At 36.2% G+C, this 15,085-nt stretch overlaps 3 protein-coding genes across 3 annotated transcripts; all 3 read right to left on the bottom strand.

The window, feature by feature from the left end:
* Positions 1 to 906: 906 nt before the first annotated feature.
* On the bottom strand, positions 907 to 2,754 carry PKNH_1427400 (conserved protein, unknown function; the record flags this gene model as incomplete). The annotated part of the gene is made up of 1 exon (XM_002262123.1): positions 907 to 2,754. The coding sequence occupies one exon, from the start codon at positions 2,752 to 2,754 to the stop codon at positions 907 to 909; it is 1,848 nt and encodes a 615-aa protein (XP_002262159.1).
* A 4,567-nt stretch (positions 2,755 to 7,321) lies between these two features.
* PKNH_1427300 (conserved Plasmodium protein, unknown function) lies at positions 7,322 to 9,319 on the bottom strand (the record flags this gene model as incomplete). The annotated part of the gene is made up of 1 exon (XM_002262122.1): positions 7,322 to 9,319. One exon carries the CDS (start codon positions 9,317 to 9,319, stop codon positions 7,322 to 7,324), a length of 1,998 nt encoding a protein of 665 aa, XP_002262158.1.
* Positions 9,320 to 12,143: 2,824 nt separating this feature from the next.
* On the bottom strand, positions 12,144 to 13,683 carry PKNH_1427200 (CS domain protein, putative; the record flags this gene model as incomplete). The annotated part of the gene is made up of 4 exons (XM_002262121.1): positions 12,144 to 12,237; positions 12,527 to 12,767; positions 12,897 to 13,058; positions 13,239 to 13,683. The coding sequence occupies 4 exons, from the start codon at positions 13,681 to 13,683 to the stop codon at positions 12,144 to 12,146; spliced, it is 942 nt and encodes a 313-aa protein (XP_002262157.1).
* Between the last annotated feature and the right edge of the window lie 1,402 nt (positions 13,684 to 15,085).

Here is a 15,085-nt window from a genome sequence, read left to right as displayed (position 1 = left end):
CTTACACATATATACAGATGTCCCCTGTTATATTTTAACTCCCGCTGTGCACTGCGCGTTACAAGAGCGTGTACCATCCATTCATCGTTTAAAAAAAGGGCAAAAGGTAAAAAAGTAAAAATTTACAAATTGTAAAATGAGACCGTTAATTCGGTTTTCATGAAAAAAAAAAAAAAAAAGGGGAATAAATATACAAGCGTGTGAGCATATCTCAGCGGTGTGTGATTACATACGCATGCTGATGCGCATGTATGCACATATGTACGTACTTACACCTTTGAATATACTTCAAAAAAATGATCACACTGTATACTTCCATAGATTTTTTCATACATAAATACAGAAAAAAAAAAAAAAAAAAACAAAAAAAAAATTTCACTAATAAAAAAAATTTAAAAACAACAATAAAACAAAGTTGAAAAGCCAAAAGTGAAGTGATTCATACATTCACATGGACACACATACAAGAGGTTGTATATGTAGTGCTTGTATCAGGTGTGTTTAAAGAAACCAAAAGGGGAAGAAGAAGAGAAATGTGCAGATTGCTCTGAAGGTGTAGAAAGAGGGGGCAGGAAGGGCATGGAATAGTATACAAAAAAAAAAAAAAAAATTGAGGAGAAAAATAGCCCATTATAAGATGAAGACGTAAAAAAGAAAGGGTGGCCAGAGGAAACGAAGTTAAACATACTTTAGAGTTCCACATGGTGTAACGATCACTTACTAACCTCATAGCGTAACTTTGAATCATCTGTGTGTAAAACAAAAAAGTGATAAGTGAGGTGAGGTTGGGAGGAGGGCACAACCAATAGGCAGAAAGAAAAACGATTTAGGAAATCGCCAAGTTAATTACCAAAATGGCCGCGCAAAAATAAAATAAATAAAGTCTTCCCTCCACCAATCTATTAACTACTTATACGCGTATTTATTCATCTCGTCCGTCATGGTGTTCACATAACTGGGCGACGTTTTATTGTTCGAAATAATATTCTGAAGAGAAAATGGATTTTTATCAGATACAATAACGGGGGAAAAATCTTCGCTGTGCGAACCGCCATTATTATTACTGCTAAGGTTACCACCTCCGTTGGCGTTGTTTATAGCATTATTGCTGTTGCTATTGTCGTGCCACTTTGTTCTATCATTTAAATTGCCCTGGTTGCAGTATGCCATTGAATTGTTCATGTTGTTATGCGGACCCTGGACGCTATTGCCATTATTTGCGTTGCCAACTGTACCACCATTTATCCCACCATTTAACATAAATGGAGAGTTGGGGTTACTACTGTGAAAGTTTTTATTTTTAGAACTATTCACGTTGTTATCATAAAGCATCTTAGTATTAATTATATTTTGGTTATTCATCATGTATGGATTCTGCGTGGTTCCAAAATGACTGTACATGGAATTGGGGTTGCTATTATGTTGATTGTAGTTGTGGTTTAAAGAATTTCTCTTATTCATCAGGAAGAGTCTGTTGTTCATACTGCCTTGTTGATTGTTCGGAAAGTTTGAACCGTTAAAATAGTTTAAGTTATCCACTGCCCCATTGTTGTATCTGTTTTTGTCAGCACCGCTGTTCATGTTACTATCGAAGGGGTCGTACAAGTGCATGTTCATCTTATTACTGTTGTTACTTTTGTTGTTAGCTGGGTGATTATTGCCTGCGCGATTGTTCGCAAAGGCACCGTTAGCCTGCCCACTGTTGCCATACTTCATTTTGGCTAGCTCCCCCTCCTCGTTCAGCTTCATATTAAAATTGTTAGAGTAGCCCATTTTGTTATTAAACGGATGAGAGTTATAGTCGTCCAAGCATAACTGGTTGTTCGCCGAATTCACCATTTCGGCGTTGGGAGAATTCATGTACTTTGTATTGTAATTGTCTTTTGCAAAGTGGGGCGAATCGAAAGGATGGTTCGTGTGATTCATCCCTCCCTGGTTAATGCCTCCCTGGTTCATCGCCCCTTGGTTCATTCCGTTCGGGGCGCCAAAGTCGTTAAAATTGCCCTCCGCTAGTTGATTATAATTAATGAGACTCCCATCAAAGTCTTGGAAGCTGCTGTCCATATTGTTGCTTCTATAATCTGAGTTGTTCATATTATTTGAATTCATAATTCCTATCATTCCAGGGGTGGTATGATCATAATCGTTAAGACAAAAATCATCATCAAAATCGTCATAAGATTCATCATATTTTTTTTTCTTCTTATATCTATCTTTATTATGTTTGTCTTTTCTTCTATCTCTATCTCGATCTCCTCCTCCGCTTCTGTCTTTTTCTTTATCTTTTTTTTTTTTCTTTTCTTTTCTCATTTTATCGTCATAATCGTAAGATGAGCTGTTATCCTCTGATACCACTTCGATATGCTTCTTCCCTGAAGTGTGTCTACTTTTTGATTTGGACTTCTTCTCATTATTATTGTTGTGGTGATGGTGGTGGTGATGATGTCCGCTACTAGATTTCCGGCGATGTTTATTGCTGCTATTATGATATGAGGAGGATGCTACTCCAAATTTTTTTTCTAGCTTCTGCACATCATAGTAACTGATGGGATCTTCACCAATTCTTTTTTTGTGTTTACTTCTGAATGAGCATCTGTCGCATACAAATTCGTAATTGTACGTATCAACGAAAGTCGGCTTTCCACTACTACAGTAATTGCATCTTTCTTTGGACGACAGAAAAAAGAGCTTTTCCACCGCAAGGGCTTCTTCATATTCCCTCTCCGAGATCCCTAATTGCGTGGCCGACGACATTTTCTCTTTTTCGTATTAAATGACGATGGGGTTATTACGCTGAGTAATGCGTTTATATGTAAATGGTGCACGTATAAAGCGACGCGTACACAAATACACAGAAGTGTGCACAGCTATATACATATGCACACATATACATGTAAGCATATACATACACAATGCATACGCTTTTTAAAAGATCATAGTATAATTAAAGCGAAGCGGACGAAAAGGGGGGTTACATAAAATAAGCAGACACGACACCTTATTATTTATGCTGCGCTTTGAACAGAATGCAAATAAATTGGATGAAAAAGAAAAAAAAAAATTCATTTTTTCCTTTTTCCTCCAAATAATAAAGGGTTAAAAAAACAGAGGGCGAGCGGCAAAAATGGGGTTGTTCTTTAAAGCTATATACGAACAGGGTGGATTCTCCGCAATTGGAAGCGCGTAACGTTATACACACGTATGGTACATATACAAATGGCAATTTTTGGTATATACGCGCAATACATCACATTCACGCGGTCAAAGCACATACACACAGTAGTCTGCACGCAGACAAATACCATTATGCATAAGCACACATATTTGTGTTTAACGTATCATTTTATGTATACCCATACGGCCTACCTTAATTTCCCCTAATTCGTCATACGTACGAAAAAGTGATATCGGTATGAGAGACTACTTTTAACATATAAAAGTGGAATGAATTAAAAAAAAAAAAAAAAATTAATTAAAATATATGTGTGTAAAGTGCCGGCTCCTTCCGCGTTATGCCTGCCTATTACATCACATACATGTGCAAATACAGAGGTACATACACACGAATGCAAATGTGATTATGTATAACACAGAGCGTGTTTACCCCCTCAAACGGACTCAAAAATTTTCGCGTTCTTTTGGGAAAAAACGTGAAATTAATTATATTCTTAAAATTCGCTTAAAAAAAAGGGACATGAGAGCGCGTGGGTAAACTATGTATGTGTGCTTGCGGATATTTTTACATACACGCGTATAAAAATGATCCTATGTAAGTATAAAGGCATACACAAGTGTTTATGTACATGTATATACTTGCACATAAAAAACATCAATACGTTAAAACTGTAACGGTATGCAGTTTTCTCAAACAAAAGAGGGAAACATAATTATGTCCATTTCATATCCTCTTCTCGTTTTTTCCTTTCCGTTTTTTTTGGGTGAGAGACGGAAGCACCTGAAGTGGACTTACACACGACAGATATGTATATTTACTTTAAAGGTGGGGAAAAAAAAAAAAAAAAAAAAAAAAAAATTATTTTTATAAAGAGGAGAGGGGGGAAATACACTGCGTTTTAAAGCAGTAAAAAGTACATAAATTGTAAAAAATGGGGGGAAAAAAATATACTAATATGTGGGCTCTACGTGTACAAAAAAAAAAAAAAAAAAGAAAAAAAAAAGAAGAAACTATATACGTATTGTATATATGTAAAGTGAAATGTATAAAATTGTTAAAATGTCAAGTAAAAATAGGGTGTAGAAAAAAAAAAAAAAAAAAGAAGAGGGATGGGAAGAAGGACACGCACAAAACCTTAATTGATTTTATGCACAAGTTATGTGCTTAAGCAAAAGTACATGTATTTGTGGGGCATGGGCTTCCAAAAAACTCTTTTGGCAAACATATATACACCCACTTACATGCAAAATGTACGTTACACGCAAGTGCGAGGGCGTCAGTACAGTGTGCTTATGCGTATGTATATTTGAGGAATGGTACGCTCAAGTGTACATTCCGAAGATATATTATCACGCATATAACATTATGCGTGCATGTACGTACGTACAACATATCCTGTAACAACCTGTACTGTACGCCCAATAGTGCTCAGTCAAGTTTTATACAAACTTCTACAAATATGCGGCTTCGCCTGCATGTAACAACGGTTATGGGAAGATTTTCACTTTTTATATATTAAGCAAAATTATAAAAAGAAAAATGAACATATCGTTCATTATCGCCATTTATACGTTTATGGGAATTTTTTGGAATGTTATTTTTTTTTTTTTTTTTTTTTTTTTTTTTAAATGAACATGAAAATAAAATTATGTTTTAAAGAGTATGGATTAAATATATTTTTCGAAACAGGATGAAATCGATTACAAATACATGTGGTGGTATAATACTGTACATATGTAACTGAATATATTGCGCGTAAGTATACTTGTATTTATGCGCACAGATTACGCGCATAACATAACTCGTACGTTACGCACAATATATATGCTACTTTGCCAAAAGAGAAATTCCGCTTATAAAAAGTACAAACAGAATGGAAAGGTTATTTGGGGCCCGAATGAAAAAAAATACTGCTCGCGCTCCACGCGCCCGAACGCTATCCAAAAGTAGTATATTCATAAAAAAAGAAAAAGTGCCTGCAGAAAAATTCATATAACATATATGTATACAGCGTAGAACAGCACAGTACGGTACAATCAATCATATACCGCAAAAATGTCGTATGTTTAATTTTAATGTAGCGAATGTCCGCTCGATTAGCCGCATAATAATACGCATGTAAATATATTGCACTTGCGCTTTTTCGCCCTTCCTTTTCGCCTTAAAAAAACAAGCAGGCCATATCTTTCGCACCATATTATATGGGTATTTTGGTATGTAAAAAATTTATATGCATTATAACGCATGGATAGTCTTTTTTTTTTTTTTTTTTTTTTCACGTTAAATGGGCTGCACTGCATGACTACATACAACAGCAATTGCTTTCGTCAAAATGGAATAATTCTGCAACCCAGCAAGTTTTTAACTTCGAAAAAAAAGTTACATGAAAAAAGAAAAAAAAAAAAGGTAACCATTTTTTGAGAAGTAGTCGTTTTTCTCATATATGCCTAATTAAGGGTATATAATAAAATGATGTTCTGTTGCTGTGAGAGAAAAAAAAATTGCAAGGGTTCAATATATAATGCGTGTTGATATCGAGCGATGTTACGTACAACATCTTAACCGCCTAACCGTTTACGTGAGGCAAAAAAAAAGAAAAAAAAAAAAAAAAAAAATTGTAGGCCACTTAAAATTTTACAAAGATTTAACACCTTAGGGAAGGTCTCTCCTTTGCGGTTCGGCCACCTTTAGAACAAAACGTTGCTCGGCCCAAGGGCGCAAAGAAAAAAGGCACTATCATATAGGCCTAAAATTAAACAAACTGACCATGGAGTAGTAGTGCACCTGTACAGCATTCAATAGCCTCAAGTGACCATTTGGGTAGGTCGATTCGAATCGACAAATCGCCCTTAATTAATCCTTATGTGGTTCAAAAAAAGGAAAAAACATATACATATATATAAACTGACCTGATACGTATGTCACATGTCATGTTCGGGGCAGTGAAAAGAAATATCCGCTGATCCAAACACTTTGTATTCGTTTATGCTACTCATCTTGCAGTGTCAAGTGAGTCATGCACATTCTCCGTACATGCCGATATCGAAAAAGGCATTTCAACGAATTTTATGTAAACAATTGGAGTTGAATTTGTGCACGGGTGAACATGCAGTTCGGTGTACACCTAGGTATGCTCTCATACACGCACATTCTGCCACCGCCGAGGAGAAGTTAATATGTGCAAGTTTTTATTTCTCTTTTCTGGTATATGTGCATTTCGCGTATTTAGGCAACCACCAATTGCCTTTAAAACGAACCCTCATAAGGGGTGTGTATATCTTGCTCGAATGCTTATATTCAACAATTGCTTTAAAGACAGAGCTCGAGCGTTTTTGTACGCATGGGGGGAGATGCGCATGTATGTAGATTATCAAATGGGAAAAAAAGGAATCAAGTTAATCACGTCAGATTATATGAAATCGCGCAGAAACAAAACAAAACAACTGCGAGCACGCGCAAGCGGCTGGGATGTAACGAAAATCATGAATATACGAAGTTGCGCTGTTGCTCCATTTTGCTACTACTAGGATGTGAAGCAAAGGAAATATAAACCTATAAAACAAAAAATTAAAAAATGTATAAGCTCTACGAAAATAGGGTGAATTGAAAAAAATTTTCCGCCCAAGAGAGATTAAACAAATGAGGAGTTAAGTATCAAAGGTGTGTGGAGTTCTTTACGGAAAGATACTCAGTAAAATATGGACGCACGCCTCGGTGCACTTGTTTTGTGTACACCCAGTCAGCATTTTTCAGTTAGTAAAAGTAACCACAAAAATTAGTGAAAACCAAAATAAATTAACATAAAAAGTGGAAAAAGTGAACTTCCTTTACATTTATTTATTCCACTGAGGGGGCATTTTGTTTGGGTCGGAAAGATTCATCACTTCGAAGGGGGACTTTTGATGGAATTCATTTCTGTGCAAGGGCAGAAAAGAGCGCTAGAACTGTAAAAGTTCATACCAAAAGGGGACGAAAAATATGTGCTTAAATCTGTATCAGCGTGTATACCCACTACCTATGCAGGTTGTAATATAGGACGGTCATTACGTATTTTTTTTTTTTTTTTTTTTTTTTTTTTTTTTTTTTTTTGTCCATTTCTTTAACATAAGATGGTATCAATGGGGAAATTGAGGGTGGGTGGGTGAATCATTTGAGGTCTTTCCCCTTCTCATGGGATTGCTTCTTTTGTTGTTGTACGAGAAAAACTAATTCTTCAAATTTTGTCTTAATTTGATCACTTTTTATTTGATCCTCCGTGGTTTGATTTTTGGTTTTGTATCTTTGGGCCAGCTCCCTGGCCCTCCTTTTAAGATTTGCAATTTTAATTTCCATGTCGCTTACATCACTGGCTGTAGAAGACATTAACTCTTTTTTCTTTTCTTGAAAAACTTTTAGACACCCTGCTAGTCCTCCCTGACTCTTAAATGTGAGTTTTCTCGTCGCCCTCCTTACGAAGGGCACATATTTCGTTTCGGCGTCAGTATCCTTGTCGTTACGGTCGACGGTGTGCCCCGTATTGTTCACCAACTCATGGCCCAGTTCGCCACCCTTACCCATCTGCTCCTTACTACCATTATTTTCAGCCCTAAGCATTTCATCGAAATTTACTTTGGTCTTTCTCCTAATCAGTTTGTTCGCTATTTTATTTTCATCCTTTCCATCTTCACTTGCCCTTTCAATAGTATTGATAGAATTAAGATGGTCAGATCTGGTGAAGCTGCGACTTAGCAAGTTTCCCAAAATTGTCGAACTATCCTTTTTACAAAGTATGGACAAGTTGCTACTGGATTGATTTAGTAAGCTGTTAATTCTCTCGCTTAATTTATCAGAATTTTCTGAATCACTCGAAGACATTGAATGGAATGAATTTTTTTTTTTTTTTTCTTCCTCCATGTCATTCATTAAATGATCGTAACTGCTCCTTTCTTTGTCTGAGGAGTTGCATCTTTGCTCCGATTTCTTGTCACTTTTGTTCCTGCCATGGCCATCATTTCTGTTACCCCCCCCGTGGTCAACATTGCTGCTTTCACTCGACTTCTTCAATTTTCTTGTTTTACCTGGATGATGTAAATAACTTACTGCACAATCTTTGCTTACCTTATCGTCATAATTATGGACATTTATTCTTTCCCCTTTTTCATACCATCCCCCTCTCTCCTCCTTGTGAGTAATTACCTTTTCATTTTCGCTACAATCTTCGTAGTAGTGTTTATCGTTATCATCGTGATGACACCCTTTATCGTTGTGATAGTCGCCGTTGGTATCATATTGTTCTTCACTTCCATCGTAAAGATGGCCATTTTCGTCGTAGCAAATTCCGCTATCACCATAGTACATTTCATTTTCTCCTTTGTAGACTCCGCTCTCATCATAATGGTCTCCACTTCCATCATAATATAAACCGTTCTTATCGTAATACCCACCATTCTCATCGTAGTATCCCCCATACTCATCATAGTAGCCTCCATATTCGTCATAATACCCCCATTTCTCTTCGTCTTCTCCGCCCTTTTCACCATACTGACCACCGCTTTCATCGTACTGACCACCGCTTTCATCGTACTGACCACCACTTTCATCGTACTGACCACCACTTTCATCGTACTGACCACCGCTTTCATCGTACTGACCACCACTTTCATCATAGCTGTTTTCCTCCGCATCACAATTTGGGTATTTTCCTTGTACATTATCTTCATACGAGTCTTCATACGTCTCATCCTGCTCTATCAGATTCCCACGTTTATGTTGTTTTATGTTGCTCTTAAAGGAGTAATGTTCTGTGTTGCTGGCCGAATTGGAGCTCTCCGAACTCGGTTTTGAGGTTTTTCTTGGTGTATATGTATATGAATAATTATGGAGTCTATTTTCCAACCTTTTTCCTTTTTTTGTTTCGACTTTTCCGTTCATAACATGTTGGGAATTATTCCTATAATTTCGTTCGTTCCACTTTTCCACATTTTTGTAACCCTGATATTTATGGGTTTTCCTTTCCTCACAAACTTGGGAACTTTCTGCAGTTACCTCTTCTTCTGCCTCCTCTGTTGCTACTTCTTCGCATTCTTTCCACCCCCCAGCGAGGGTATCAAAGTACCACCACTTGCTGTTTATCACATCGTAATAATATCTTGTATCATTCGGCATTTTTTTCTTATTGCTACGTTTTCTTTTCTTTTTTTTTTCTTCCTTTTTGGTTTGTTGTTCTTTTTACATATGTCCTTTCTCCATGTCATTTCTTAAAAGTTTTAAATCCAAAGTTCACACTTAACATGTAATAATATCCTCATAACATTATATACTTCCGTGTACTGATATTCTGCTTTTTTAACAAATTCTACAGTTGAATTTTTCTTCTTGGTTTCTCTATACATGACATGATTACCAAAACACCATCATAATATTAAGTGCTTCAAAAATTGTAAGTCTTTCTCAAAAAAAAAAAAAAAAAAAAAAAAAAAAAAACGACTTCCTATGGGCGTGAAAAAATCTGAGATATACGGGTGCTGTACATGTGTACATACCCACGCACATAAATAGGTGTATTTTTATATGTGTATAAACAAACTTATGTAGGAAAATCGTACTTATTACAACATTATGTTTGTCGCGAATCCACGCATGTAAGTACATATCTGTATATACCTGTTGCCTCTTACAAGTTGCAACCAAAGGGGGAAAAAGGGGGGAAAAGGAAAAAAAAAAAAAAAAAAAAAAAAATCAGAACAAAGCAGAATTACGCATGTACACCTTCACATATTACGACGTTAATGACAACATTTGCAAATTGCAAGAAGGAAAAATTTATAAAAAAAAAGTGATTTGAAAGTACGCAACGTTCAATATAAAAGGGGGGGGGGGTTCGCACGATGCGCACATATACATGGGTATATTCATATATTTGTACATACGTTTACGTCAGTCCATTTTTTTCCCTCCACTTTTTTTAACGAGGAAAAAAATAAAACGAACATTTCTATTTTCACGACAGCAAAAATATGTTGCGAAAAAAAGCGGAAAAGGAAAATGTCTTCAAAGTGAACGCCTAACTATTTTGGGGATTACACCCATCGAGTGCATTTCTTTCAGGGGCACACACAACATAAAGTCAAAACCTGAAGGCACAAAAAAGTAAAAGCAAAAGTACAAAACAGCACAGAAAAGGAAAAATTGAATGTAAGTAAAAATTAATTCCACCAAATTGTATATTTTCTGTTCACCCTGCGTCTATGAAACTCAGTTATACGCATATCATGCAAGTGTAATTTTTCTTCCTCATTTGTATGTGTACACATTTTTTCACCAGTCAGAGATATAAAACGGTTATAATGTGATAAACGCGGGTAATTTCATTTTCATTGGTTTGCTTCGTTTTGCTTTACTTCATTTTTTTTCGCGCAATTTGCACAAAATTTACAAACAATCACGTACAATTCTCTAAATTTCATGCAGTGTCAGCTTTGAAAAGGAAAAGCAACACCGTTGTAGATATGTTAAAAATAAACTGCACCTAAAAGTACCACTTTTTAATATGCAAAATGTGATAAAAATGAATGAAAATGATTTATCCTAAAGGTAAAGGCGAAAAGTAATATGTGGGAAATGTTGTGCATTCCGTATGTCCTGCGAGCAAGCAATTTTGAGAGCCCGCAGTGAACCGCATAATGAATTAATTTTGTTCTTCAAAGTGAGCTCCTGCATTCGTGGCTGCTATTAAAGGGAAAAGTGCTGCATTACAAAAGAAGAGCAAGGGAAAATCATGCATGATATGGACATGTGCATACATATGTGCAATGTGCCGTAACTGTAAAACAAGCGATCCTTCCGCCGACCATTCTGCAAATAAACAAATAGGGGCATTGCAATGCCATTTTTATTCCAACACGAATTTGTGTTTGCCTATATATCAACACATATGTACTAAAATAGCATTTCGCTAAAATGCAATCCGAATGAAAGAGCCCGCTTACAAACGTTAAAATAAGGGTCTATAAAATGCTCGCGCGAACTTACGATGAACCCTTATTCTTTATTCACACCACCATTGTTAAGACAGTGTATGAAGAGCCTAAACAATGTGATAAACTCCAAACATTTTAACATGGCAAAAATTAAAGAAAAAAAGGAAATAATACCGATAGGCGTCAAAATAGCTAGCTAATTAGACCGAAAAAATCACCTGACCAAGCGATGTAGAAAAAAAAAAAAAAAAATTAGCTAGTTGTGTGAATAAAGTGGATATACTCCGTATTAGTTGTATTGTTTGATTTCCAGGTTGTACCTGTAGCATATATACGCTCTTCCAAAAAGGTTCGTGAATGGAAATATTCGAAAAGCGACCAATCATACATGAGAGCAGGAGAGTTCATTTTATTCTGGTTTCATTTCATTTCTTTCTGATATTTCTTTTAAATGGGGAAAAATATAGCTATATTTAGAATTCTCTTAAAATGAGGGTGCCTCTACTGACTCCCTCCCCCCCCAAAAAAAATGGCTAAAGGGCATATTAGTTGCAAACTAATTGTTCAATGAACATTTGTCATTTAAATGGAGCAAGAAGGCTAGCTTTTAATATATATTGCTCACCTGAAGATAGTTAAGTATATTTCATAGAAAATATCAAAAAAAAAAAAAAAAAAAAGAAAAGGGGAAAAACAATATCATTAACAATACATTCAAACACAGCATTACCATTCCGGTAGAATAATTCTTAAAATACGCCAATTTTCGTACTTCTCCTTTCGGCACAACTGTCATGTTTAATGATAATGTAATGTGCGAAAGGTGGGTATGATGTAGAGGGGAAAAACTTCCAGTGCAAGTAAATAAATGAATATATTTATATATAAGTACGCGGGGGCGCATAGGCGGACAGGCAGATTCACAAATAGGCGCACGTTAAAAATTTTCAAATTTTTAGAATTGACTAATAATTTCGGAAAATCGCATCTAAATTTATTCTGGCGAAAATTTATTTCATAAATGGATATCCTTTACTGCTGATAGCATTTTTCATAATGTTCTGCGCTTTTAATTCTTCAGGTGATTGAGCCCCTTCGTTTTTTCTACACACATTGAAAGAAAAAAGGACATATAATAAATATACAAGTTAGACACATGAGTAATGCTGAAGCAATGAATTGCGCATTCGTGCTCCTCTTTTTTATAAGCGCGTCTTATTTTGTATGCAGTTAATTTTTTATATATCTACAGGTATGAGCAGAACACGCACGAATAGACTTGCACGCAGGAATAAATGTACACGAAAAAATGTGCTTGTCCAACTACATATCTCTCAAGTACATATACTTATGCATAAAAATGTAAAATACTGTATTTTTGATATAAGGTTACATTTTCTGCTGGTGCAAGAATTTCCGTATTTCTCCCTGCGTTTTTTCATCAAAATCTGTTAAGTTCTTTTTGGATTCGATTTTGGAAGTGTCAATTTCTGGGTCCCCCATTAGTACACATGGCCACCAGTTTTCTCTTTTTTTTTCCAAAAAAATGATTAGCTTTTTCTTGTCCTCTATGTTCCACATGCATTCCTGCTTATTCACTTCTTCATAAAAGGTGCCTTCCAGTTTTATTTCGTCTGCAGAGTGGAAGTCGGTTGGAAGAGATATAAAAAAGTGCATACATCATTAAAGAAATTAGATCGCATCACTTTTAAGAACGCTTCAGAGGACTGGTAAAACTGTTAGCCATTCCTTTTTCGCCTTACTTTTGTGATACACTTTAATGCTTTTGTTCGTAATTTGGACGTTGATTTCGCTAGTTTTTATTTCAGTGTGGAGTGGCATTTCTATATTAATTTCATTTAGCGCCTGGTTCCAGAGATATTTTTCAGTTTGTCCTCCATTCCAGGTTGATATGTGAGTTTCACCTAAATGGGGGTCCATAGGAATATGTATGTATATATATATGTACGTATAGTAGGAGTATCTATGCCCCCGTAAGGCTAGAAGACCTTGCACATATTTGTTAGCCTCCTATCTGCTGGGGACAATGGCTGCGTGTTTATGATTTTCTTCCCACTTAATGGTATTTCGAAATAATTTATTACTTGTAGTGACAGTAATCGGTGTTGTTCCAGTTTCTACCTTCTTCTTCATATCGTTCTGCTTATTTTTCACTTCGCAGAATTTTGAGGTATTCAATTTTTTTAACTCATCACAAGAAGGTAAATATTTGTTCCTCATGTCTTCATTTTCGATTAAATATGGCTGCTTTTTGATAATATAATTTAATTGGTGCTTTCTAAATAACTTCATTAAGTTCTCTTCCCTGCTATGAGCTTTGAATCCACACTTGTTGTTATTTAAAATGTCTTTACCTACAGCGCCATCATACTTTTCGGCCAATGTTCCTATGTCATCCTCATTAAGCATTATGTGGAAGTAGTCAGTTTTGTGTTCGAGGAATGACAAGAAGGTTTCTATTAAATTGTCTATTGACTGAAAATCTCGCGCAATGGCGAGTAGCATATTTTCGTGCTTTTCGTTTTCCATATTTTCTTTGAATTTTGCCTAAGCCATAGAGGTGGCAACAATTGTTGATTTGTGTGACGAATTTAACTGTAAGTCTGTGTGTGTGGGGGGTGGAGACTGTTAAGGAGGCAATAGGAGGGTATTACGTAAATGGCTACACCAAGGATGAGCAGCAGAGAAAGGGAGGGGGGTTAACAAATGGGTGATTAAAATGCTGGGTTTTAACTGTGCAGACCCCTAGCCAACGAGCTAACGTAGTAAGGCAGCAAAACTTAAGTCAAAAAAAAAAAAAAAAAAAAAAAAAAAAATTCCATGATTTCTTTCATAATTCTTAAATACATACAAATTTAGTTATGCATCATTATAACGGAAAGAATTCGAGACGAGTGAACTGTGTAAAGCGCGTGTGTGAAATTAGTTGAACATGCGGGCGCCTACGTTTAAGTCGCACGGAACTTGTTAAGCTATCTTTGGCTCATTTAAGAAGCGAAATTTTCATGTTTGGCATGTTTCCGATTCTCTCAAGTGTTCCTTTTCACTTTATCACTTGGCACGCTTAGCGTGGTATGCGCTTTTTGTTTTTCTTTTTTCTTTTTGCACAGGCGTCCGCAAACATACAGCAAATGCCTTTTGTGCGCATGAATAGTCTAACGATAGACTCGCTAAAATTTCTTGCGTGGTATGGAAAACCACGAATATTACATATTTCGTAAGCATCGTGTGGAGTCAAACGTATATCCCTTCATTTTAGCGGAAACTCGTAAAAGGCAGGAATAAAGTAACATGCCACGTGGTTAGCCGTATATGTGGATAAATGCCAATGTGTTGGTGCAGAAGTTTGCAACATTTATGCAACGTGGTTAAATTTGTTCGAGTTTTTTTTTTTTTTTTTTTTTTTTCTTATCATCTTCTTCGTGTGCTCCCTTTTCGCTTACCAAAAAATGGGGACTTTTCTTTTCACCATCCCCCTCTCATTGTACGAACGAAGGGAATAATTAACCATACTGGAAAATGCGAGAAAGTAGACGCTACTTTTATTTTTTTGGCATGTATAAAATATTGTAAACATGTCTGTTCATTTATCTCCGCTTTGCCATACTCCTCAATACTTCCACAAAGACGTCAACATCAGTAGCGTAAGACGGGCACACACAACACAACTAGCCCCCCGATGGCATCCCTCAAGGATGAATCAATTTGGGCACATTTTAGGTGTGTAGTGCTTCCTTTTATGCAACGTTTAAAGATGGCACGTGTGGAGGTCCGCCCCCGTGGTGAATGAGAATGGGAAAAGCGGGGAAGGCGAATAGCGCAAAAACGCACGGAAGAACGCGCAAAGGGAGAGAACATCCTTTACGGTTCGCACTGATAAAAGTTTGATAATTTCTCTTGAACGGATCAAATCAAGCAGACAACCGTTCGC

Source organism: Plasmodium knowlesi (genome assembly GCF_000006355.2).
Source record: "Plasmodium knowlesi strain H genome assembly, chromosome: 14".
Taxonomy (NCBI): domain Eukaryota; phylum Apicomplexa; class Aconoidasida; order Haemosporida; family Plasmodiidae; genus Plasmodium; species Plasmodium knowlesi.
Note: the sequence above shows the minus strand (reverse complement) of the source record. Positions and strands in the feature narration are given on the sequence as shown.